The sequence below is a fragment of the Marmota flaviventris genome, chromosome 1 (assembly GCF_047511675.1).
Source record: "Marmota flaviventris isolate mMarFla1 chromosome 1, mMarFla1.hap1, whole genome shotgun sequence".
Taxonomy (NCBI): Eukaryota; Metazoa; Chordata; class Mammalia; order Rodentia; family Sciuridae; genus Marmota; species Marmota flaviventris.
Genome location: NC_092498.1, coordinates 139318115 through 139340845, shown reverse-complemented (window position 1 = coordinate 139340845; position 22731 = coordinate 139318115). Strand labels below are relative to the sequence as shown.

General features: G+C 51.4%; 1 protein-coding gene across 1 annotated transcript in view; it reads right to left on the bottom strand.

Annotated features, from left to right (window-relative positions):
• The window catches only part of Ksr2 (kinase suppressor of ras 2), a 354619-nt gene that overhangs the window by 76768 nt on the left and 255120 nt on the right, over positions 1–22731 (bottom strand). The window contains exons 6-7 of the mRNA XM_027949191.2: positions 11393–11462; positions 8096–8179 (exon numbers count right to left, since the gene is read on the bottom strand). Coding sequence (XP_027804992.2) covers positions 8096–8179; positions 11393–11462 — 154 coding nt within the window. The remainder of the gene's footprint in view (positions 1–8095; positions 8180–11392; positions 11463–22731) is intronic.

Below are 22731 nucleotides of genomic sequence, written 5' to 3'. Positions count from 1 at the left end.
ATTTCCACTTTCTCTTAGTCTATCCCAGCTTAATGGCAATAGCCCACCTGCCCTTCCTTACAGAGTTCAAATGCAAATGCTTTCAAAAGCTGCACTGAAACCCAGCTCAGGGGATAACAAGCACCAACATCAGCCCAGAGCTCTGTGCAGCCCACTGACCCTGGACCACAGTGCGGTAAGAGGTGGAGGCTGTTGTGCCCATCCCAAAGCCAAGAAGACTGAGGCCCAGGAAGCAGCCCAAGTCGTACTCGTGGTAAAGGGCAGAGGAGTAGAGACGATTCACTCATTCACACCCACAACAAACATTGTTTGGTTCCTCCTCGGTGTTCAGTGGACCAGGACTTCTTTCCTTAAGGGTTTTACCATCCAGAAAGGAGCTTATTGTCCTGGGATATAAAGCCATCCTCTGTGACTTCAAGCACGAACGTCTTTCCATTCATTCACTGCTTGAAAACTGCCCCTTAGAAATGATCCTAGGGGGAAGTGAACCCTGTTTCCTTGTCTCTGTGACGGAGAGAACCACTTCCTCTCCAGAGGTTGCTGTTGAGAGCTTCTTGACCAGTAAAGATTTCCTGAGCACTTACTAAGTGCCAAGCACTTGCTCGCCCTGGAGGTAGGCGCCATGAACACCCCCGACATGATTGTCCTGGTCCCCTCATGAGGTTGGCTTCATCCTGAGAGTTAGGGGACCCGGGGTTTCAACAGGGCGGTGCATGCTGGGTAAGCGTTTTGGAAAGAGCCCTGTGGCAGCCGAGGTCCCGTCCCCCCTTATCTTTCCGGCTTTCTGCACCACTTTCCTTCCCAGGTCACTACAGGCTTCTCACAGTGTCACTAAACCAAATCATGACCCCCTCCCAGCCAGGCTGTTTCACTGCTTGCCCCAACTAAGCATCTTGGTCTCATTTTGACCCCCCTGTGGTTCTCAGTGCAGCAGATGCTTCTGGAAATGCGCTCAGAGCCGGGCACTGACACAGCCCTTCTCCCTCTGTCACCAGCTAGATGGGGTCCAGCCCCTCCGCCTTCGGCTCCTGGAAAGAAACCTCTAGTAGGTGGATGAGCGCAGGGCGGTGGCGGGAGTCAGGACCTACAAATCAGACTGGGAGCCAGGACCGTTCCCTCCACGCGGGGCTCTGGAAGGGAGCCCACAGATGGTTACCTGTTGGGCATGATTTCCTGCTCCCCTCCCCAGCCTCCCTGAAAGCACAGGAAGTGACCTTAGAGTCTCTTTGCCTCCCCGGACGTGGAGATGCTCTCAGACTCTCTTCTGCATGTTTAGTTCCAGGAAAGGCAGGGTAGAAGCTGGCCTTAGTGGCTGTCCTAATGACCAGACCTTGGCTGGAAGTGGTTTAGTGCGGCCTTGAATGAGAGGGGTCCACCTCTGAGGAACAGATTGGCCCACCAGAGACCCTGGGTCAGTCATTTACATTTTTTTCTCTTTTTTTGGTACCGGGGATTGAACCCAGGGGCACCTAACCACTGAGCCACACCCCCAGCCCTGTTTTAATATTTCATTTAGAGACAGGGTCTCTCTGAATTGCTTAGCGCCTCCCTTTTGCTGAGGCTGGCTTTGAATCGCAATCCTCCTGCCTCAGCCTCCCGAGCCGCTGGGATCACAGGTGTGCACCACCACACGGGGGCCAATCATTAACTTCTGAAGGCTTATTTTTCCTTGTCTATAAAATGGGGATAATAACAGAGCCCCACTTGGATTGTTGCAAGGGTCACACGGGATTCTGCCTGCGATGTGTTTGGCAAACTTCTGGAGCTTGGGGAGGTTTCGGGGCATAAAATCACCATGAGCATCACCATGAGTCCAGTTCCGGCTTCAGCTCCCGGTGGGATCGCGATCCTCCCTCACATACTATATTTGGACCCCCCCATTTTTTTTCTTCTAATAGGTTAAGAACATGCATATACAGGACAATGAATTTCCCTGGCAATTATGGCCAAAGCTGAAGTGTTTCTATTCAGGGAAGAGTAAGTTCAAGACTCAAGCGGGGGATCTGGAGATGCATGCTCATAATTATATCCTGCCAATATCCTGCCTGTTGTACCGATTCCCGAAGCTTCCAGGGATATCTCCGCAGCTGCAGCATCCTCCTCATCCTCTCCCCAGTCTGGGAAAGTCTCAGCAAACGCTGCACCCGGTGGCTCCAGCTCCGACCCATCCTGGCCTCCCCCTCCTCCTCCCCCGTGGCCAAAGCTGTTTTGCCAAACAAGAAATTTCCAGATAAGACATTGTATTGGGGTGCAAAAAAGATAGGCAAGGAAAACGCACCACACGGGGCCAGGGGGAAACTGAAGAGTGTAATGAATCTAAGTGAAAAGACCCCATTACACTGCCCAGCTGGGGGGGCGGAGGGCGTGGCCCCCTTAAGTGCATGTCAGCGTGTCCCCTCAGACTCTGCAGGAGGGGAGAGGGGACTTGCAGAGAGGACACTAAATACCCCTGGATAAACCTGGAAGCTGTGCTCTAATTAATGCAGGCTCCCCAACACCACCCCTTACCTTACTAGGGAAATGATCACGGGTCTCCTCCAGAAGTGGGGGTGACCGCAACTGGAGCACAGGGACGTTTTTAGGTAGCACGGACCTAGATGGACTGGGGGGTTTCCGGGCACTCGGGTTTGCTAAACCTGGGAAAGCCCCAGCACGCTGGGATCGTTGATTGCCCTAAGATACAATAGGAATCCTAACCCTCTGATCGCCCAGTAATTACGGGGCTGGTAACCCTATATTTCACCCTATCACCTTACAATGGGATCTTATGGTTCACCTTGTAAGCTGAAGGTTTCAGGAACAGGTCCATGCACGGGACAGGCGCCGGACGGTTGGCACATTAAGACAGGACAATGCACGCCACAGTGCCACTTGTTGGGGGCAAACCATTTTTGACACACACCTGTGTCTCTCCACCAGGGGCAATTCCACACTCGGCGATGTCTGGAGACAGTTTGGATTGCCCCTCCTAGGCGTGGGAGGCTGTAGTTGGCCTCTAGTGGGCAGAGGCTGAGGCTGCCTTCCTACCACACCCAGAACAGCCCCACCCCATGCAGCAAAGAATCTGTGGAGAAGCACCATCAGGACTGTCCCCTCCACAAGGGCTCTGGAAGGAGCCTGCAGATGGCCACCTGTTGGACATGCACTCCTTCTCCCCTCCCCCAGCCTCCCTCCACTTAAACTCTGTTTTTCTAGAGCAGACGTTGCCTGAATCACGATCGGGCATCTTCCTGGCAGAAATGCAGACAAGGGCAGGAAGGTTTCCAAGGAACCAGACCTCAGCCCGGCAGAAACCTGCGGAAGGACCCGAGAGTGAGGGAAGGAGGCAGATGACCCAAGATGGAGGGCCGGGAACCCTTCCGCATCTCACTGCGGGAACAAACTGGTGGCAGCTGAATCCAGTTATCAGATGATAAGTGGAGTGTGCTGCAGCTCAGCCCTCAGCTCAACTCCACTCCGCACTCACGAACCTACTAGATAAAGACGCCTCCGTTCAGATAACTGCAAATTGCTTTTGGAACCTTCATTTCCTATTAGTTCATTAATCTGTCTATTCAAAACTCCAACAAGACAGCTGATGATCATTCCGGAGGAAGTGGGCACTGAACCGAAGCAGAAGGGAAGGGGGTTTAGAGGAGAAGTTGTTTCTGGCTTTCTGGGTGGAGGGGAACCCCATTCATCAAGTTGGCGAGGGTGTTAGATCTTATTAATTAAGCACTTACTACGGGTCAGATGGTAGGATGAGCATTTTTCTGAGCAATTCTCTTACCTGGTGTTTTGTTTTGTTTTTTAAGCAGTCGAGGTTGGGACATATTATCATCTTTATCTCCACTTTACCGAAAAAGAAACTGAGGTTCAGAGAGGATCACACAACCATTTGGTGGCAGAGCCAGGATTCCAATATGAGAATATCTGCCATCCATCCAGTTTCCTAATCATATATTATCTTTTTGACTCATCACACAAATATTTATTGGATGCATTTCTTGGATAAACAAGACCCACATAAATAGGGTAAGATTTAGGGACATAAGAAGAGCAGAACTTGAAAAGGAATCGTCAAAAGACTGTCGGTGCTTACAAAAGCCCCTCACATTATGAAATGTTCAGCTGGACAATAATGTTTGATTTTGTTTCCTAAACTACTACCTCTCTGTAGAGCAGTGGTTCTCAAAGCAGGGTCTCAGGGCCAACACATCAACATCTCTGGGGAGCTGGTTAGAAGTGTACCTCTGTCACCAACATCTCCCAGAGAGTCTGGATTTGAGGCCCTGGGGTGGGGCCCAGGACTCCGTGTTTTAAAAACCCTCTGGGGCACTCTGATGCCTGCTTCACTTCAGGGCCCATGATCTAGAAAAAGAAAAGGAGCTCAGAAAGGGGACATGAGACCCGACTCACACTGCCCGGGCCCAGGACCCATCATCTGATGCAGGCCAGGGGCGGGGCCTGAGGAGGTGCATCCGTAACCAAGGTGATGCTGCTGATGCTGGTCTGGGTACCACCCCCAGAACAGCAGGCTCTGAGCCAAACCCTATGGCCCCGGGAGTTTCTGGCACTCACAGGATGAGGATTGCTCTGGATTAAAAAAAAAAAAAGAAAGAAAATCTTTCCCTTCAGGGAAGATTCAAATCCATGCCTCTGGGCTCTCTAGGAGGTCAAGAAACCACCTGGAACACACTCCTGTTTTTCCAGAGTTCTCATTGGGTAGGAGACCTTCCTTGACCTCCTTAATCAAAATTGTAGCCCCCACCCTGGCCCTTCCTATTTCCCGTCTCTGATTTGTTCTTCTTAATGTTTAGCATCATCTGATCACACGATCTATTAAAACCCATCTACTCTGTTCACTGTCTGCCCACCTCCTGGCCCCCACCAGCACAGAGACTTTATCGGTTTTATTCCCTGTTGCTTTTCAGGGTCTGGAAGAGTGAGCACCTGCCGCATAGTATTCATGTATCACAGTTAAGCATCCCTAATCCGAAATCCAAAAGGCTCTGAAATCCAAAAGTTGTTAAGCACCAACAGAATCTGCAATTCCACACCCAGTCTCACGTGATGGGTCGCCGTCAAAACACAGGTGCCTAAAAACATTGCCCAGCGTTAACTTTGGCCTGTATGTATGTGAAACATACACGAATGTTGTGTTTAGACTTGGGTCACCTCCCCAAGTATATGTATATGCAAAGAGTCCAAAAGGAGACTGAATCTGAAACTTGGAAGCACTTCTGTCCCAAGAATTTCAGACCAGGGATCCTCAACCTGCAGGAGTCATTACTGAGCCGAGGCACGTGGGTTGAATAAGTGCTCTAAGGAGCCGCCTCCCCGGGCTCGGGCACACCTCTCCTGAGTTCCCCTGTCGTACTTTTTAATGCAAGCTCTTCACTTTCATTGAGACTCACCCCTCTCCAGCGAGACTCCCCTGGACTCCTTGACCACAGAGCCTGGGCCCTACCCATTTGCCTTCCTCCTGGGCCCTCTATCAATCAGCCCTTCAGGGCACCCAGAATGTTGTCAGTCCCTAAAGACACATGTAAAGGACCATCCTCTGTCCTCACTTTCATTGATGCAAACACTGCAGGGGGCAAGTTTGAATTTCACCAACATCAGTAACACATGCTCATAATCGTATATCGGAGACAGCATTGAGTTCTGTCAAGTTTAAACAAAACCAAGACCCCTGAAGCCCGCGGGACCCCCACATTAGCTACAGTAGCTATCTGCCATTTTGCCAGTCGAAGGGCTGAACAAATTAGTGAGGTCACCAGTGTAATCCGACCATGTCCTGGTTTAAATCATGCTCCCGATCAGCCAGGAGCTACTTCTGCACAAGATGGAGCGAGGAAGAATGTTCTTGAATAAAACATTGGAATCTGGGGCAAGAGACATTGTCTTGACTCCTTTCAACAGTCCGGAGGTAGACGCTAATATCATGCCCAATTTGCAATGAGAAAACTGAGCTCAGGTGGCCACACATTTTTGGGAGGTGGGGTACCAGGGATTGAACTCAGCGGCACTCAGCCCCTGAGCCCCATCCCCAGCCCTGTTTTGTATTTTATTTAGAGACAGGGTCTCACTGAGTTGCTTAGGGCCTCGCTGGTGCTGAGGCTGGCTTTGAACTTGCAATCCTCCTGCCTCAGCCTCCCAAGCTGCTGGGATGGCAGGTGTGCACCATCACGCCCGGCAATGCCACGCTTCTTAAGGGCTCAAGTTCGCGTGGGGAGTAGGGCAATGCAGCTGGGACTCAAACTGGGCTCTGCCTGCTTCTAAAGCATGGGCTACTTGCAGCCAGCCCTCTGCCCAGCCCCCGGCCCTGCCAGCCTCCCCTCCCAGCCCTTGGCAGGACCCGAGCCTGTGCCCATTGCTTTTAGAACAGAGAGCTCGGAGCAAAGGCCACCTCTGAGTTCTGCCTCCAGTGCTGAAAATTGAAACAGCTTGGGAAGCCTTCAGCCTGGCTGAGTCCTGGCCGCGTCCCTGTCACCTAATTACTTGACTTCAAAAGCCTGCACGCGGCAGGGGCAGGTGCCAGGTGGGAGGATGTGAAAGTTGCTATTCCCCCACCCCCACCCCAGAACGTGGTGTCACTAGATACAGATAAGCCGGGGCAGCAGGCATACAGGCCTGACCCAAGGACCTGGCCTTGTGTCCCTTGGGGTCAGAAAGACCAGGCCACCAGAGAGACCAGGTCCTCCGAGGCTCAAGGGGGCAGGGCAGCTTCAAAAGGCCAATGCGTGGTAATTACCGCCCCGTCTCCCTTAGACCTGGATCTTAAGGCTTCTCAGGGGCTGGAACTAATTAATCCTCCACACAACCCCAGGAGGGGGAGGCCAGCCCTACCGTCATCACTCAGGTCAGACCGCCAGGTGGGGGTGAGGCGGAGAGTGAGCTTGTCCCATCTTGGGGCAGGGAGGCAGGGAGGCAGGGAGGCCCGAAAGGTCCCAAGTGAGAGTTCCCCGCCTGGCTAGGTAAGAAACAGCAAAACTAGAGAAGACAGAGGGGTTTCTAGAATCTTTTAAGCTGAGTGGCTCCTATCCAGCAAACGGAGGCGTGTCCACTTGAGACTTTTACGGACATGGAATGTTGCTGGCTAGTTTGTAGAAATTGGACCTGAGGGGGTCTTTGGTTCAGGTTTATGGAAGAAGAGGCTGCCCAGGAAGGTTCTGGTAATTTCTTACAGAGGACAGAGCTCTGAGCCAGCGCTGCGCTATGTCCTGTCTATTGATTGACTGGATGCTCGGCATTGCCTGAGGCAGGTATAATTGTATTCCTTTCACACGGGACAAAATACTAGGGATGGAAAGGAGAAATGACCTGCCCAAGGTCATACAGCTACACAAGTGGCAGAGCCCGGGTTTGAAAGCCGTTTCCTCAGGTGCCACAGAGCCTGTCTGGTGTCACAGTGTTCTCTTGCACCTTTCCCTAGCTTCTGGAAGTCATGCCCTGGAATAAGCCGAACCAGAGTTAGGGAGTCTGGGTTTGAGTCTTGACTGCTACTTCCTGGCTGCAAGTTTTCCTTGTGGAGGCTCAGCTTTCACATCTGTAAAATGGAGAGAAGTGGAACGCTCCAGAGAAGTACCATGAGGAGAAAGAATAGAGGTGAGAAGGACTTGCAAACTCCAACTCAGGGATCTGCAAATTATAGGACCAAAGCCCGTCTGTAGCCTGTTTTTATAAATAAAGCTTTATTGGGATGGCTGCGTTTGTTATGTCTATTTGTTTCTGCTTTTGAGCTGCAGGGGGCAGCGTTGAGCAGTGGCAACAGAGACCGTGCAGCTGCAAAGTTAAAACATTTACCATCTGGGCAACTAGAGAAAAGGCTTGTCACCCCAGATCTTAGACGCTATTGAAACTACAAGGTGCCACCGTGCCCCGGCACACAGCATTTTGCATTTCTACCATCTTCCATTAGCTCTGGTCCTTTCTCACAAGTGATCCCTCCTTGTCCCTGTCCCCAAATTTACAGAAGTGCTTTTAAGACCCATTTCCGAAATGCAAAGCAAACAACTCTTACAAGAATTAAAAAACCACACTCCTATAAGCAATGGCGGAAACCAATATGGTCAGGCACCGGGAAAAGTCACCGCAAGGTGCAGTCACTTACTTGCAGTTTTTACACTTGAGGCCAAAAAGCATTCCCTTCCCACAGACTGTACATGTCTGAGACATCCAGTACTTGGTGGAAAACCTGTGAAAGAGACAGAAATGATCTTAGTGACTGAGCCATCTCTAGCAGGGTGAACTACTTGGAGGGGCATTGCAGGGGCCCTAGATCCTAGTCCCGCTTCTTCCAACATAGGTGACTTAATCAAATTGTTGAGACTACTGGAGCAGTCTCCTTATCTGTAAAGTGGGGTTCATAATGGTATTGGCCTCACAGGTTATTGAAGGAGGCAAGGCTTCACTCAGCGTCTGGCACAAAGCAAGGGCTCAGTAGATTAGGTTACCTTGGACATTCATAATGGTCATTTGTTCCCTTGACAAATATTGCCTGGTAGCCTACTATGTGCCACATTCACTTCTAGGACAATGGATGGGGCTGGTAGGATCCTCAGAGAGTCACAAAGCCAGGTGGGGTCTCCCTAGGAGTCCACCTGAGCTAGTCTCCATTACTGCTAAGAACATCACCTGGGGAGCTTCAGGGCGCCCTCCCTTCCCCAAAGAGCTGAGGCCCCAAACTTTAGTAGCAGAAAAAAATCTCTCAAGGCAAAAGCCTTTTAAGACCCTCCGCTCACCTCCTTTTTGCTCCCCTCCTACTTATGCCAAAGGCGAGGAGTTTGGAGCGCTCCCACATACCGGTTCCCGGGTTGGAGGAGAGGGCAGTAGGTTAACTCCCCGGGCCCCGCCCCCATCCTGCCAGGTGCTTTCTTCCCTGAGATACAAAGCGGCAGCAGGGCTGGGCCCGGGGAAGTATTGAAGGTTGCCAGGTCACAGTTAATTTTAATTTTCAATTTGTGCCACCGTCGGCAGGAGTCGTATCTAATCTCCACCACTCTGTGGAGTGTCAAAAGGAAAATCGGAAGTGATTATATAACTTGGAGACAGAATTTTGAGGGAAAGGCTGTCTCGGTCTGCTGTCCCATCTTGCCCCATCTGGGTCAGTCCCTCTCCAAACAGAACCAGCCGCAGACCAAAACCTCCATATCTAAGCAAATAGCAATCTTCGGAGCAAGACGCAGATTGCCAAGAACGCATCCCTCTCCAGTTTTTGGATTTGGGGGGTTGTTTGGGCCCCTTTGGTCCCCTCAGGAGGCCAGGGAGTTAAACAGGGTCCGTCTGCAGGACATGGCAGCCCCGGGGGATGATGTGCTTCACCCACCAGCTAGACACAGGGGAAGGGGACAGGGTGGCTGGTGGCCGTCTTTTCTCCTTTTCAGCCCTCTCCTGTCCCCAGGGTCAGCTCTCCCTATTCCCCAGCTGTGATTCCTGATGATAGGAATGGGGTTTTAATGTCACCTCTTCATCAAGGCTGGGGTGAGTTCAGTTTCTTTCTCCTGGCCTGGTGCCCCAGGGAGGAACCCAGGAGGAGAGGAGAGTAACAAGTCATCCCCGGTCCCTAGGAAGGCTAGGAAGTTGGTCACCATACCCAAGATTATCAGGTCGCTTCCCTCCTTCGGGAATCAGCATCTGAAGCTGAGATACTACCGGGTTCCAAAATTAGCGGGAGAAAGTCTGGGAATCGGGACTATCCAGGGGGCAGAGCTGAACCAAGGGCGTGGTCAATCCAGGGGTGGAACTAAGCCAGAGACATGGCCAATCCAAAAGAGGAATTGAGCCGGGGCGTGGCCAATCTAGGGGTGGTACCAAACTAAGGGTGTGGGCCAATCCAGGGATAGTGAAGTCAGGGGTGTGGCCAATTAGAGGGCGGAGCCAAATCAAGGGTGTGGCCAATCCGGGGATGGCAAAGTCAGGGATGTGACCAATCCAGGGGAGGAACTGAGCCAGGGGCGTGGCCAGTCCAGGGATGGTACCAAACTAAGGGTGGGCCAATCCAGAGATAGTGAAGTCAGGGGTGTGGCCAATCAGTGGGCGGAGCCGAATCAAGGGTGTGGCCAACCCAGGGATGGCAAAGTCAGGGATGTGGCCAATCCAGGGGAGGAACTGAGCCAGGGGCGTGGCCAGCCCAGGGATGGAGCTGGGCCTGAGAACAGCGACACAGACACAAAAGCCCTGGTCTTGAATTCTCCTCCCGGCAGCTCACAGCCTGGCCCTTGACCTGTCTGTCACCTAGTTCTCACTGCTCCCTCCAATCTTTTCTCTTTCGAGTTCTAACAACTATCCTGGCCACACACTTCTTTCAAAAACTGTTGACAAGATGCTGTTCAGCAGGAGTGCTCATTCCCACCTAGTCCCGGGCAGTGTGTGGCACCTGGTGTCCCTCCCCGAGCCCTGGCCCTTCAGGGTCTGTGCACTGACCCTCCCCTGGCAGCTCCCAGGGCACAGGCCTCCCCAGTGCTGCCAACCTCGCACAGAAACCCTATAAATGCGAGGGGAGGAATCATGAATGAGTGACAACGTCCTTCGGCTCATGCACAGAGGCCCTGGCCCAGAAATCTCTCAGCGGCGTGTCCAGGAACACTAAGCGCCGAGGCTCATTAGCTTTTAGGACCGTGACTCAATTCTCCAGGGTCTCGGTTTCCTCATCGATCAAATGGGCCTGGCCATCTCTACTCCACTTACCCGGCTGACTTCCTGAGGGGATTATGAGGATGAGGAGCCCAAATGTGGAAAGTCAGATTTAGAAAGTTGAAGAATTTCTTATAAAGAATGACTCATAGATAAAATGACTAGATGACCAGACCTCTCCCCCAAAGGGCAGGTTATGATCCCAGAGGAGAGGTCCTGTTGACCCAGCAGGGCTGCGGCTCTGGGACAAAGTGTCCCTCACAGACAGGGAGCACAAATGAATTCACCTTGCAATCTTGTGTTTTCTGGGTGAGGAGCCCCCAAATCAGGACAAAAAGCATTTACCTTAACAATAATACCATTTACTGTTTCTTATGTATTTTTAACAACTATCCTGTCAACATACTTCTTTCAAAAACTGTTGACAAGTTGCTGCTCAGTGAAAACTTTACATAGATCACATATATTTCATTTTCATAACCACCCTATAGATGAGCAGAATTATCAGAAAAAAAAATGGAGTCTCAGAGAGGTTAAGTAACTTCTTTGAGGTTGCAAAGCTTTACTAATTGGGATTGGAACATGAGTCAGTCTGACTCCAGAGCCCTGGCACTGTGTGGGAATTTGATCAGGGTAAGGTTAACCTTGGTCCTCTGGTTGCCATTTAGCAGACAGGGGGCAGGGTGCTATAGGAGCTGGGGCACAACACTCTGCCCTGCCTTCGGCCCTTCATGGGCCTGGGAGGTGGTACCCAAGCACTGGGAACCCAGCCTACCTGTGCTTGATGGAGTTGCCGAGGTCTCTGCGCGGGATCTGCGGGGACCAGCGCGGCACTGACAGTGTGTCTGCAGGAGAGAAGAACAGAGAGAGAGAGCCTGTTACAGCAGCTCAGAGGCTGGGGCAGACTCTGGTCAAGGCCCGGAAGGACACCAACTGCCTCCACTTGCTAAACCAGGCTGAGCAGGACCCTGGTTTGGGTTGTCACCTCAGCCAGTGCAAGGTCCCCTGGGCAGGGCAGCCAGAAAGTGCCTTTAAAGAAACTGCCTGTGGGAAGAATCACTTTGGCATCCCCCCCATTGACAGAGCACTTAGCCTGTGCCACATGTGCCAAGTGACTCAAAGGACTTAGCTGGCCATGCCCTCCAAACAACCCCAGCACGAGGGGGCTGGCATGCCCTCCACACAGGTCGGGGAGCCAAGGCCTGGAGAGGGCCACACTGTGTGGGCTGCACAGCACCTGGGGACCCAGGTCTGAGGGACCCCGGGGCCCAGGGCCTTGCCACGTTGCAATGCAGGAGATTACAGACACCTGTCAATCATGCTATGGATTTCTGGCGTCCTCTTACAACTTGTGCAATGATTAAGTTAGCATTGCAGGTCAAATCCATGTCTTTGTTTAAATATTTGTTCTTAAAGACAAACTCTACGTGAAAAGCTATCTCTTTCTGTACATGGTAAGTGACATTTTAGACTCTCTAGCCAGGTGCCACCTAAGCCGTCTAGAATGAGTGAGTGGATGAACAAATGGTGGGGGTGAGTGGGTGGACAGATGGATGGATGGATGATGAGTGGATGGATGGGTAGGTAGAGGGTAGGTGGATGGAAGGAAGGATGGATGGATGGATGGACAGATGAATGGTGAATGGATGGATGGATAGGTGGGGTGGATGGGTAGGTGGGATGGATGGGTAGGTGGGAGGGTAGGTGGATGGAAGGAAGGAAGGATGGATGGATAGATAGGTGGAAAGGTGAGTGGATAGAAGGAAGGATGGATGGATGGATGGGTAGATGGGATGGATGGGTGGGTGGGAGGGTAGGTGGATGAAAGGAAGGATGGATGTTTGAATAGATGGATGGATGGATTGGTAAGTGGGAAGGTGGGTGGATGGATGTCTAAATGGATGGACAGATGGATAGGTGAATGGATGGGTTGGTAGGTAGGAGGGTGGGTGGAAGGAAGGAAGGACTGGTGGCTGACTAGATAGGTGGGTGAGTGAGTGGAGGGCTGGCTAATGGTGGATGGATGGATGGATGGATGGATGATAGGAGGAAATTATAAATTATGTACCATGCAGACTTCCATTTCACGCTTTAGGGTCCATCCGAGGGAAGTGCCCTGTCACTGTGCATGGAGTTCCAGGTCCCCTGCAGACCCTGTGCACCAGCCCCACCTCCACCTCCTCCTACAGACCTCACGGGGCCCAGAGAGGTGCCAGACGACAGCAGCAATGAGCCAGTGCCACCTGTGAAGTCTCCCCCGGGTCGGGAGAGAAGGAGGAGGGGCAGCCCCGCGCCAGCTGTCACCTCTCAGGCCAGCGGGCGCTCCTGCTTGCCGGCCGCAGAGGCGCCTGGTTGCCTACAGCCATCGCTCTGGAGTGGCCCTCGGTGGGGAGCCGGCAGGTCGGGACCTGCAGGGAGCACTGAGCCCCGACCCACTCACTCCTCTCTTGTAATGACACGGTGGCACCCTCTGAAAGCTGTTTCCAGAAACCCCAGCTCTGCCCTTGCAAAGCTGGGGCCCTCTCTGGGAGAGCTAATGACCTTCCCGGACCCCCGAGGGCAGAGAAAACTCGCCAAAGAGACAGGCTGATGGATCGGTGAGCAGCGCAGCCTGTGGGATTTCCTCTAGTTTAACTAAGAACTAAATGTCATCAAGCTCCGAGTCCATTACTACTCATCTCTGTTCCCGAGGGAAGCAAAAGACAAGAAAGAAAAACAATTTTTTAAAAAGAGCTTTTTTCTGTTTTCTTTTTTTTTCTATTCCAACCTCCTCTGGGGACTAAAGTCAGATGTGGAAGGAAACATAGGGTCTGTTAACTCCTAAAGCTGGGCTGGAGAGGACAGGTTTGCCTCCTTATGAGGAATCCCCAAAACTTGGAGTGCCACCTGGGTCTCTTCTCAAGGGCCATGCCAGGTGACTGACGAGAAGGTTGTGTTGGGAAGGATTCTGAGGGGCCACAGGAAACAGCCCTGAGACTGATTAGCAATGGCTGCCTCGAGTGCAGACTGAGTGCCCACAAGTCTGCACACATCTGTCACCTCTGCAAAAGGAAGAACCACGTCTCCATCTTCACGTAGGTACCTCGTATAACAGTGCAGAGAACCAGACACAAGTTTGCCATGTCCAAGATGATTATCATAGAAACACTGAGTTTACTGATCACTCAACAAGTGTCAAGCATGACAATGTGCATTTGATACCTGGAGATTGTGTCTCCGTGAAGTTGTTGTTTTTGTTATTCCCATTGGGCAAAGGAAGATAAAGGAGTTTAGAGAGGTACGGTAACTTGACAAAGGTCACACAGCCAGACACTGGCCGAAGTAACTGCAATTGTTCAAAAGCCATTCAGAAGCCGCTAAATGAGTGTTCTCAACTGGAAGTTTGCTCCTTATGGGATATTGGATGACATCTGGAGACCTTTTTGGGTGTCACACGATGTACATGTGTTACTAGCAGGGTGAGGCTAGGGGTGCCGTTCAACATCCTGTACTATACGTGACAGACTCCACATAGGACAAATGTCAGCCATGCCAAGGTTTGAGAATTTCTGATCTAGATGTTTCTGTCTTTCTCTAGCTACATCCTCCCTGCTCCATGACTGTCCCTGACACACACGCGCACACACAATCACACACACACACAAGCACACACACAGCTTGAGTTCCTAGAGCGCAAGTGAGCTTTTACTGTAAACACATCTCACTGCTCACTCTTAGATTCATATCCCACTTACTCTGTTACCCTCAATTACAACGCATTTTCCAAAAAGTAGCTGTAATTAAGTTTGGCAGTTTGGTTTAATTTCCCAATATCCAGTGGAGGGGGAGCTCTGTCAATTGCATTAGCGGCTGCAGCTTCATTAGTCTCCAGCCATCATCACCCCCACACCACTTCCTGTGTGGGAGTGCAGCCTTGAACTTGGAGATTCTCTCTTTACTTTCTCTGTTTGGATTTTATTAAACTTGCCCAGGCAAGCCTTAAAGCAAAGGGAAACTGTTGAAAGGGAAGGATTTTTTTTTTTAAAGCTATGAGAATAGACGCCTTATCATAACAGAGAAGGCAAACAGCATTTAGAGCAATTAAACCGATATAGAAACTTCGGTTTAACAATCAAAGCACCTATTAAGATGTCTCCGTAGCTATGTGAAAGCTTCTTTTCCACTCTAATTTTCTGATAACGAGTCGTGCAGACATGAAGGCAGGATTCTGCACCTCGCTGCTGAGTTCAGTCTCAGGGACGAAATCACAGCCATCTCTCCTTAGCTGTTTTCATTTCTAGAGCTTGGAGAGGGAAGGGGGCAGGGGGAGGACTTGCACACACTTGCACAGGTGTGGCCTCGGAATAGCACAAGGAGCCCTGGTCTTTGAAATCACTCTGGAAGCCATGGAGACAAACAGAGGACCTGGCAGAAGGATCTGGCGGTGATAAGGCATCCAAACCAACACACTGCAAACTTGGGCTCTGAAATTAGACTAACAGATAAGGCAGGCTAGGGAAAAACACATCAGGGTGTATACAAAGACACCAGGTAAAACTGGTGACAAAAAAAGCAAAGAAAGAGGAGAAGAAATAAGAAGAAAGTTGGAAATAAGGCCAGATTTTGGTTGAATGTCATCATGTACCAAGCCCCGTCATCAACCAAATCCTTTGTAGGTCATTTCCTCAAATCCATGTACTGCACATATTATCTCATTTAATCCAAACAGGACAGTGTATGCCCGGAGGTAGTACGTCAGCCATTACCATTCGCCCTCATTTCACCCTTAGGAAATCAAAGAGTTAGACCATTGGTCTAGGACCAGTAAAGGCCAGAAGTGGGATTTTTAAATTCAGGTCACATGGCTTAATAAGCACCGCCAATTCCACCAATGTCATTCCTATTTCACAGAGGGCAACGCTGAGGCTTAAAAGTATTAAGCAATTGCCTCTAAGTGTCGAGGACTGAGTTGGGATTTAAACCACAGCCAGGAGCAAACTGGATGCTTCTAGTCCTACATCCTCCTACCTCTGTCTGGGAAGAGTAAAAAGAAGATAAATTCCAACACCATGTTCAGCCTTCAGAGACCAGGAGAGGCAAGAACCTGCATCTCTCCGCCAGCCTCAGAAGGCACCAGCTCTGCCCACACTGGCATCAGGATCCTGGAGACCCATTTTGGACTTGTGACTTCCAGAACTGTTAAGTAATCATTTGTGTGGTTTTAAGTCACGGCACCCCTTTGTTACAGCAGCCGGAGGAAACTCATACAGCACCTGTCTTGTGCCAGGCACGGTCTTAGGAATATACTGAACGGTATAATGAAATTTTCTTAGAGTCTAATGGGGAAATCAGAAGATAAATGAGTAGACAAAAAAGAGTTGTTTTAGGAAAATAAAATACTGCAGACTTTGGGGGTTGTTTTAAAGCCATGGGAATCTTGACCCCTGGATTAGAACAGGGACAGGAGGGTGTGCCACCCAGTGTGTTTAAGAGCTCCCTCTGGTGGCTAAGGGGAGAATAGCCCGCTAGGCTGGGACAGCAAACCAGGGGCAGGACCTCCCCACCTCCCCAGACCCCACCCTCCAACTCCCCACTCCCTGCCCAGTCCAGTGCATCATCTCCCACCCTTCCAAGGCCATTCCATCCCCCAGCCCAGACCGTTCCCCACTGTCCCTCATGACCCCATCAGTAGCCCCTAATCAAAAATCCACAACCACCCTTCACCCCATCCAGAGGCTCTTCTTGCAAAGCCTGTGCCATTTTTACGAAACCCACAGGAGCCAGGCATGGTGTCATGTGCCTGTAATCTTAGTGGCTTGGGAGGCTGAGGCAGGAGGATTGCAGGTTCAAAGCCAGCCTCAGCACAAGCAAGGCACTAAGCAACTCAGGGAGACCCTGTCTCTAAATAAAATGCAAAGTAGGGTTGGGGATGGGGCTCAGGGGTCCAGTGCCCCTGAGGTCAATCCCTGGCACAAAAAAAAAAAAAAAAAAGAAGAAGAAGAAGAAAAGAAATAGAAAAAGAAAGCCCCAGGATACGTTTACCTTCCTGGCTGTAAGAGAGAGCAGGGTGAAGGGCTTTGTCCCAAACTCACCAACTTATAACACTGGAATATCTGCTCTGGCCCTGGCTAATCTTAGGGGACAATTCCTTAAGAAGGTATCGTGGGTAGGCATTCCCAAACCCCACCAGGGAGGAGAAAGAGGAAGCCATGGGAAGAAGGCAAAGCAGGTTTTAAAAATCATCCTTTGCAATGCCTCTATGATGCTGTCACCCTATGGAGGTGGCTCCTGAGTCTCATCTGTCACTGTACCCTAGTGTCTCACTCAGGATCTGTCCAAGGGATCCATGTGTGTTCAATGGGTGAACAAATGGATGCGTTCATGAATGAACCACCATGAGAGTGCTGGCCCCAACTGTTATTTTAGAGGTTAACTGGAAACTTCCACGGCCCTGGGAGATCATAGCCATACCCTCTACGAGACTTGGAGCAAGTCTGAAATGGTTTATCCTCCAAGTCCTCTTGGGTGGTAGGGAAGGATGCAGACATCACCTCCATTTTACAGATGGCAAAATGAGGTGATGGGAGACACGCCCTTCCATGTGTCCTCGGGTGAGTGACAGCCGCTAGGGATTCAGCACCGTCAGGCAAACAATGTGGGTGAAGGACAGTGTCTGCTCGCAGGGCTGTTGGAAGACCAAGTGCGGTAATGTACTCAGAGGGCCCTGTCCTCTGCCCTGTGTGGGAGCATTTGTTCATGTTCCAAATGAGGGCACATCTCGTGAGGCCACTGCTTTGCTGAATCTAAACAACCTTGGGGAATTGTGTCCCCCGTTCACAGAGAAGGAAACTGAAGAAATTAAGTCGCTCAAAGACATACAACTAGTATTTGGTGCACGTTAGAGTTAAACTCAGCTTTCCATAAAATGTGAGCCTTGCTATCCACCACTTTAGCATATCCCTTGCTCAGACCAATGTTAAATTTTGTTTTTTTAATCATGCCTTCCTAGAGTTGGAAAGGACCAGGAGAAATTGCCTATGGCCGACTCTGAGTCTCATTAAATCCCCTTGGATAGATGAGGAGCTACCCAAAGCTTAAATGTTTCCATGGAGATAAAGACCTCTGAGCACATAGCATTATTAATATCAACCGCTAACATTTATTGAGCACCTACTATATGGCTGGACCTCGATTGTGTGATTCAGATATATTATTTTGCTTAATCCTCATAAGTCCATTTTAGGCATTAGAGCTGGGAGCTCCAGAGCTCATACTCGGAAATACTGCAAATAAAATGGAAATTTCAAACTGTCCTTAAGAATTCAGCCCAGGGACAGGATGGACTGAGCCATGATTTAGCTGCATCCAAATCAACTAGCAAATTCTGGGGGTCCAAGGATACCTGAAACTAAACTAGCTGAAATCTCCCTCATTTATCCAAGGTGCCAACTGGTTTCTGACTAAAGCCATTCATGACATTACTCACATAGCAGAGAATGACTATTTGCTTTAATAACTAACTCAAATAGAGCCGATCTAAGAGTATTTTAATTATGCTCTGTCTCTAAAGGTTACAGCTCCATGATGCTTTGGAGCCAAATTAAGTTTCTTCATGGATTTGGACATAACTTTCTTCCTGAGACAAATACGACCCACTTCCCAAGGTCAGACGTCATCACCCGAGGCTCTGATGGCAGGAAGGCTTCCGGGAGCAACTTGGCACTGTTGGGGGCAGAGAGGAGAGTGGGCTTTTTTTGGGGGGGGGTTGGAGGGTCACAGAGATTGAACTCAGGGGCCCTCGACCCCTGAGCCATATCCCCTGCCCTATTTTGTATTTTATTTAAGAGATGGGGTCTCACTGAGCTGTTTAGTGCCTCGCTGGTGCTGAGGCTGGCTTTGAACTCATGATCCTCCTGCCTCAGCCTCCTGAGCTGGAGAGTGGACTTTTAAGCCACGTCATGGGGAAGGAAATAAGGCAGAGGGGACGGGTGGTGATGTGGGTGGAGCAAGGACACTGCTGCGCACTCTGGGCAGGAGAGATGACATACAGGGGTTTCAGAGGAGATTCCTGGGGCTCCCCATGTCATGGAGGCCAAACAAAGAGCAATGGCAGAGTCCGTGTCTAGGAACGGAGCATGGTAGTTGGGGTCAAAGCAGTGGGTGTGGCTGGGGTGTGGGCACGGACATGACCTTGAATACACAGTGGAGCAGCAGGCTTTATTTCTGAATGGGGAGAGTCTCCAAGGCATGGACTTGCCCAGTGCATTGTGGGAGAGACACCATGGAGGTAGGGACACCTGTGACAAACACCAGCTCTGCTACTGAGGAGGTGTGGGACCTTGGACTCTCTAATTCTTGGAGTCTCCGTTTCGCCTCCTATGACAAGGGGATGGTGAGGTCTCCCCCCAGGATTCTGAGGAGATTGAAGGGGGCAATGGGATCAGAGCTGGGCCCAGGGAGGCGTCTGATGTATTGTTGTTATTGTTTTTGACCTTGTCATCATTCTTCGGCTTCTGGAATTCACACACCAGTTAGACGGTGACAAAGCCCTCGTAGACTCTGATTTAGAGCCGAGGTTGACCAGCCTGACCCTCAGGTCCAATGCAGCCCATCGTCGGGTTTTGTGAGTAATGTTTGATTGGCACCCGGCCCCGCTCACTCGCCAACATCCTGCCTGTGCATGGCAGTTTCTCGGTGACAGCAGAGCCACCGAGCTGTCATGGAGGCAATCTAGTCCCCAAGGGCTACCACCATTACTACCTGGCCCTTCCTAGCACAAGTGTGTCGGTCCCCGATTTGGAGCTGGGAAACTCATTTCCTTGGCTGATGAGCAGAGAGACTGTGTCCCCTTGGACCTCTGCCACTGGCCTGGAGGGACCCCTTGGACTCATGGCTTGCTACCTCCAAGCCTGAAGGTGGATGAGTGCTTGCTTGGTGCACGCCTTGGCCCACCTCACTGTGCACCCCGTGGAACGTGCCGTTCTGATCCCCATTTTGCAGAAAAGAGCTGCCAGGCTCAGGGGGCCCCATAAGCAGCCCAGCTGGGGTGGGGACATGGGCCTGTGATCTCTGTACCCCCACTAGAATAATCCATGAAGCGACAAGTCCTCTGATGTCACGCAACTGTTGCAATCCATGTCAACCCGGGGCAGAGGCAGAGGAAAATGAACTCCTGTCTGGGTTCATTAATGTGATTTTCTCGCTGTCACTTTATCAAAGCAGAGAGAGGGCCTTGAGGACGTGTGGGTGAGGACCAAGGACCGGAGGCGGTGGCGGTCATGGTCGAAGGGCCGGAAGGAAGGGCCCTGGTGGGACTGTCTCCAGGTGGGAGCCTCAGGCAGGACAGGGGGAAGACCTCACAGGACAGCTGTCTCCAAGGCCCTGTCCCCTGCTCCTCCTGTCCCCAGTCCTGGCTAACAGATTAAAAAGGGTGAAGCTAAACCAGAGACACCTTCGGAATCTAGCGTCTTCAGAATCCCTCTCCCCTTCTACAAAGACCGTCACCACCTGGCCTCTGGGACCCGGCAGGGAACGTAGGGTCCTCTTAATTCACCATCAATCAGGCGTGGGGACAGCATCACTGTGTCTTGCAGCAAGAACCCGGAGCCCCCGAGCCGTCACCTGTGATTTCTCTCAGCCCCCTTCAGATGGCCTCAATTAAATTTCTCTGCTGGTTAAAAAAAAAGAGGCGCCAAGGCATTTAATTACATCTTACCCTGCGCTCTTGGCTCAATCTATTGAAGTGGATCAGGGATTTTTAACCTCGTCACCAAACAATGGGAGACCCGGGTGCCCCAGGAGTGATTCCCTTTCTCATGGGGCCGATGGACGGAGGAGAAGCCAAGGTGCTAACAGTTGGGAGGGAGGTGTCTGGGACAGGCAGGCAGCGGTGGCCAAGGGGGGCCGCGGATTGCATGAGAGACCTCCCTGTGGTCTGGAGACTCCTCCCTCGGCTCTGAGTGGCGTGATCAGGAAACCTACCTCGAGTCTCTCTCCCCTGTCCCTGCCCCAGACCCCTTTCTCAATTTCCCCTGTGACTTTACTGCCATGTTCTGAAAAGAGGAGGGCAACACCCTGAAATGCCAAAGGCACTGTGTGCACCCAGGTAAGGAAATTAAAACGTGCAAAACAGGAAGCCAAATGCTAATGTCTAGACATCCACAGGAATCAGGAGAATAAGGGCCCACCTTGGTGAGCTTGGGGCCGCGGACACAGGGGGAATAGAAAGCCAGGTGCTTGGGGGAGGGGTCGCTTGCATGGGACCCAGGGGGCAGAATCCTGTCTCAGGGGCCGGTGGCATTGCGTCAGGGGTCTCTGTTCCAGAGGATTGGCCTCCACTCGGAACTCCAAAGTCACTGTCCCAAAGCCCTTCATGCCAGGGTCCTACCGACTTGAGTGGACAAGAGTCGGACAGGGAGGAAGAATGTCTTGATCTGGGGCCAAAGAGGAGGAGAGGTCCCCCACGCACCTGAGACAGCAGATGATCAAGTTCAGGCTGCTACTGCGCTGAACATCGCCATCCTGGCCCCTGGCCACCCTCCCTGAGGGACACGTAGCACATCACGTAACTTCCCGGCCCCTACTTTTGAAGATGCTCTTCTTCCTGTCTGGGAGACTTGTCTGCCCCCTCCTCCATGCCTGCCCCCCGCCAGCTCTTCCTGCAAGACCCACCCCATGGCCGGCTCCTCCAGGGAGCCCACCCTGAGCGCACAGGGAGGAGTGTCCCTGTGAGGGCCTCTCAGTGCGTGGTGCTTCCGCGTGGCTCTGCGGGCAGCTCAGCTTGTCCTGAGATGGGGTGCCCGGGCTACGTGTCTGTCCTCCTCACCACCCTTGACCGTGAGCTCCCGGAGAGCAGGAGCTACCAATTCCTCATCTTTCTGTGTCTGCTGTCTCAGGCAGGCGGTAGCTGGACCTTCGGGGGAAGGACTTTTCCTGCTGACTCCAGCTGAAGCAGGCCAGGAGCCGGTTCCTCCAATGCAGACTTCACTCCTTGTGCCCTGAGGGGCCTGGGCTACTCAGGGGCCCACCCTGCCCTGACCACTCGCCCACACCTCCAGCCCCAGCTCTGGGGCTCTGACCTGGAGCTGGGACCTCATCTGGGGGTGGCAGACCCAAAACGCAGCCCGTGGCTTCCTTTCCCCAATCCCTCCCCACCAAACAGGCAAAAGAAGGAAGCCAGCAAGACCAGGGTACTGTCCTGGTTTCCCTTGGGAAAGTTACTTAACTTCTCTGAACAAGTACAGTCATAATGATAACAATAGAGCCTAAATCAGTAGTTCCCCAAATTCCAGCACACTGGAACCACCCAATTTCTATGCCGGCCCCACTCCCACAAGGGAGCAAACCATGGTCCACAGGCTAATTATGGTCCTCAACCTACTTATGTAAATAAAGTTTTATTGGAATAAGGCCATGTTCATTTGTCTATGGCTGCAGAGTTGAGCAGTCACACCTCCGACCATATGGCCATATTGGCTAAGATACACCTTTAATAAAAATCACACTGATCCCAGATTTAATGGTGCAGGTCTCCAGGTAATTCTACGGTGCAGACAAGTTGGAGGACCGGTCCAAGTCCTCCATAAAGAACATAAACATAAAGTTTATGTTCTTTAGCCCTTTAACTCTTATAACACCTCAATCTGTTTCACTTCCCCTGAATCCTCGGCAACGGGCACAGAGTGGCATCTCCAAATCTATGTATGGCAGGAGTGAATCAATGAATAAAAAAATCTGCCCTTTGAGGTATGGATGACTGCCTTCTGCAAACGGGAAAACTGAGACTCAGAGGTCACTGGAGGAACACGTCCTCTGACACCAACACTGACGTGCTCCTCCGTCTCACTGGGCGAAGCACTCTGTTAGGGTCCTGCTAACTTGGAAGGAGGACAGGCCAGAGCACAGTGGACTGGGGTCTTGTGCATCTCCCAGCCAGCTGGGAGACCCTGAGAAGTCCAAGGCTGGGCTGGCGCTGCAGAACCATCTCGAACAGATCCTGGGCCTGTCTCCTTGACCCGAAGGAAAATGATAATTGGAAGAAACTGGCTTGCCCTGCCTGGCTCAGGCTTAAATGAGGACAAAACAAGAGCTGACAGACAGAGGCCCCATGCTGCCACCCCTGCAAATGTCCCTGTG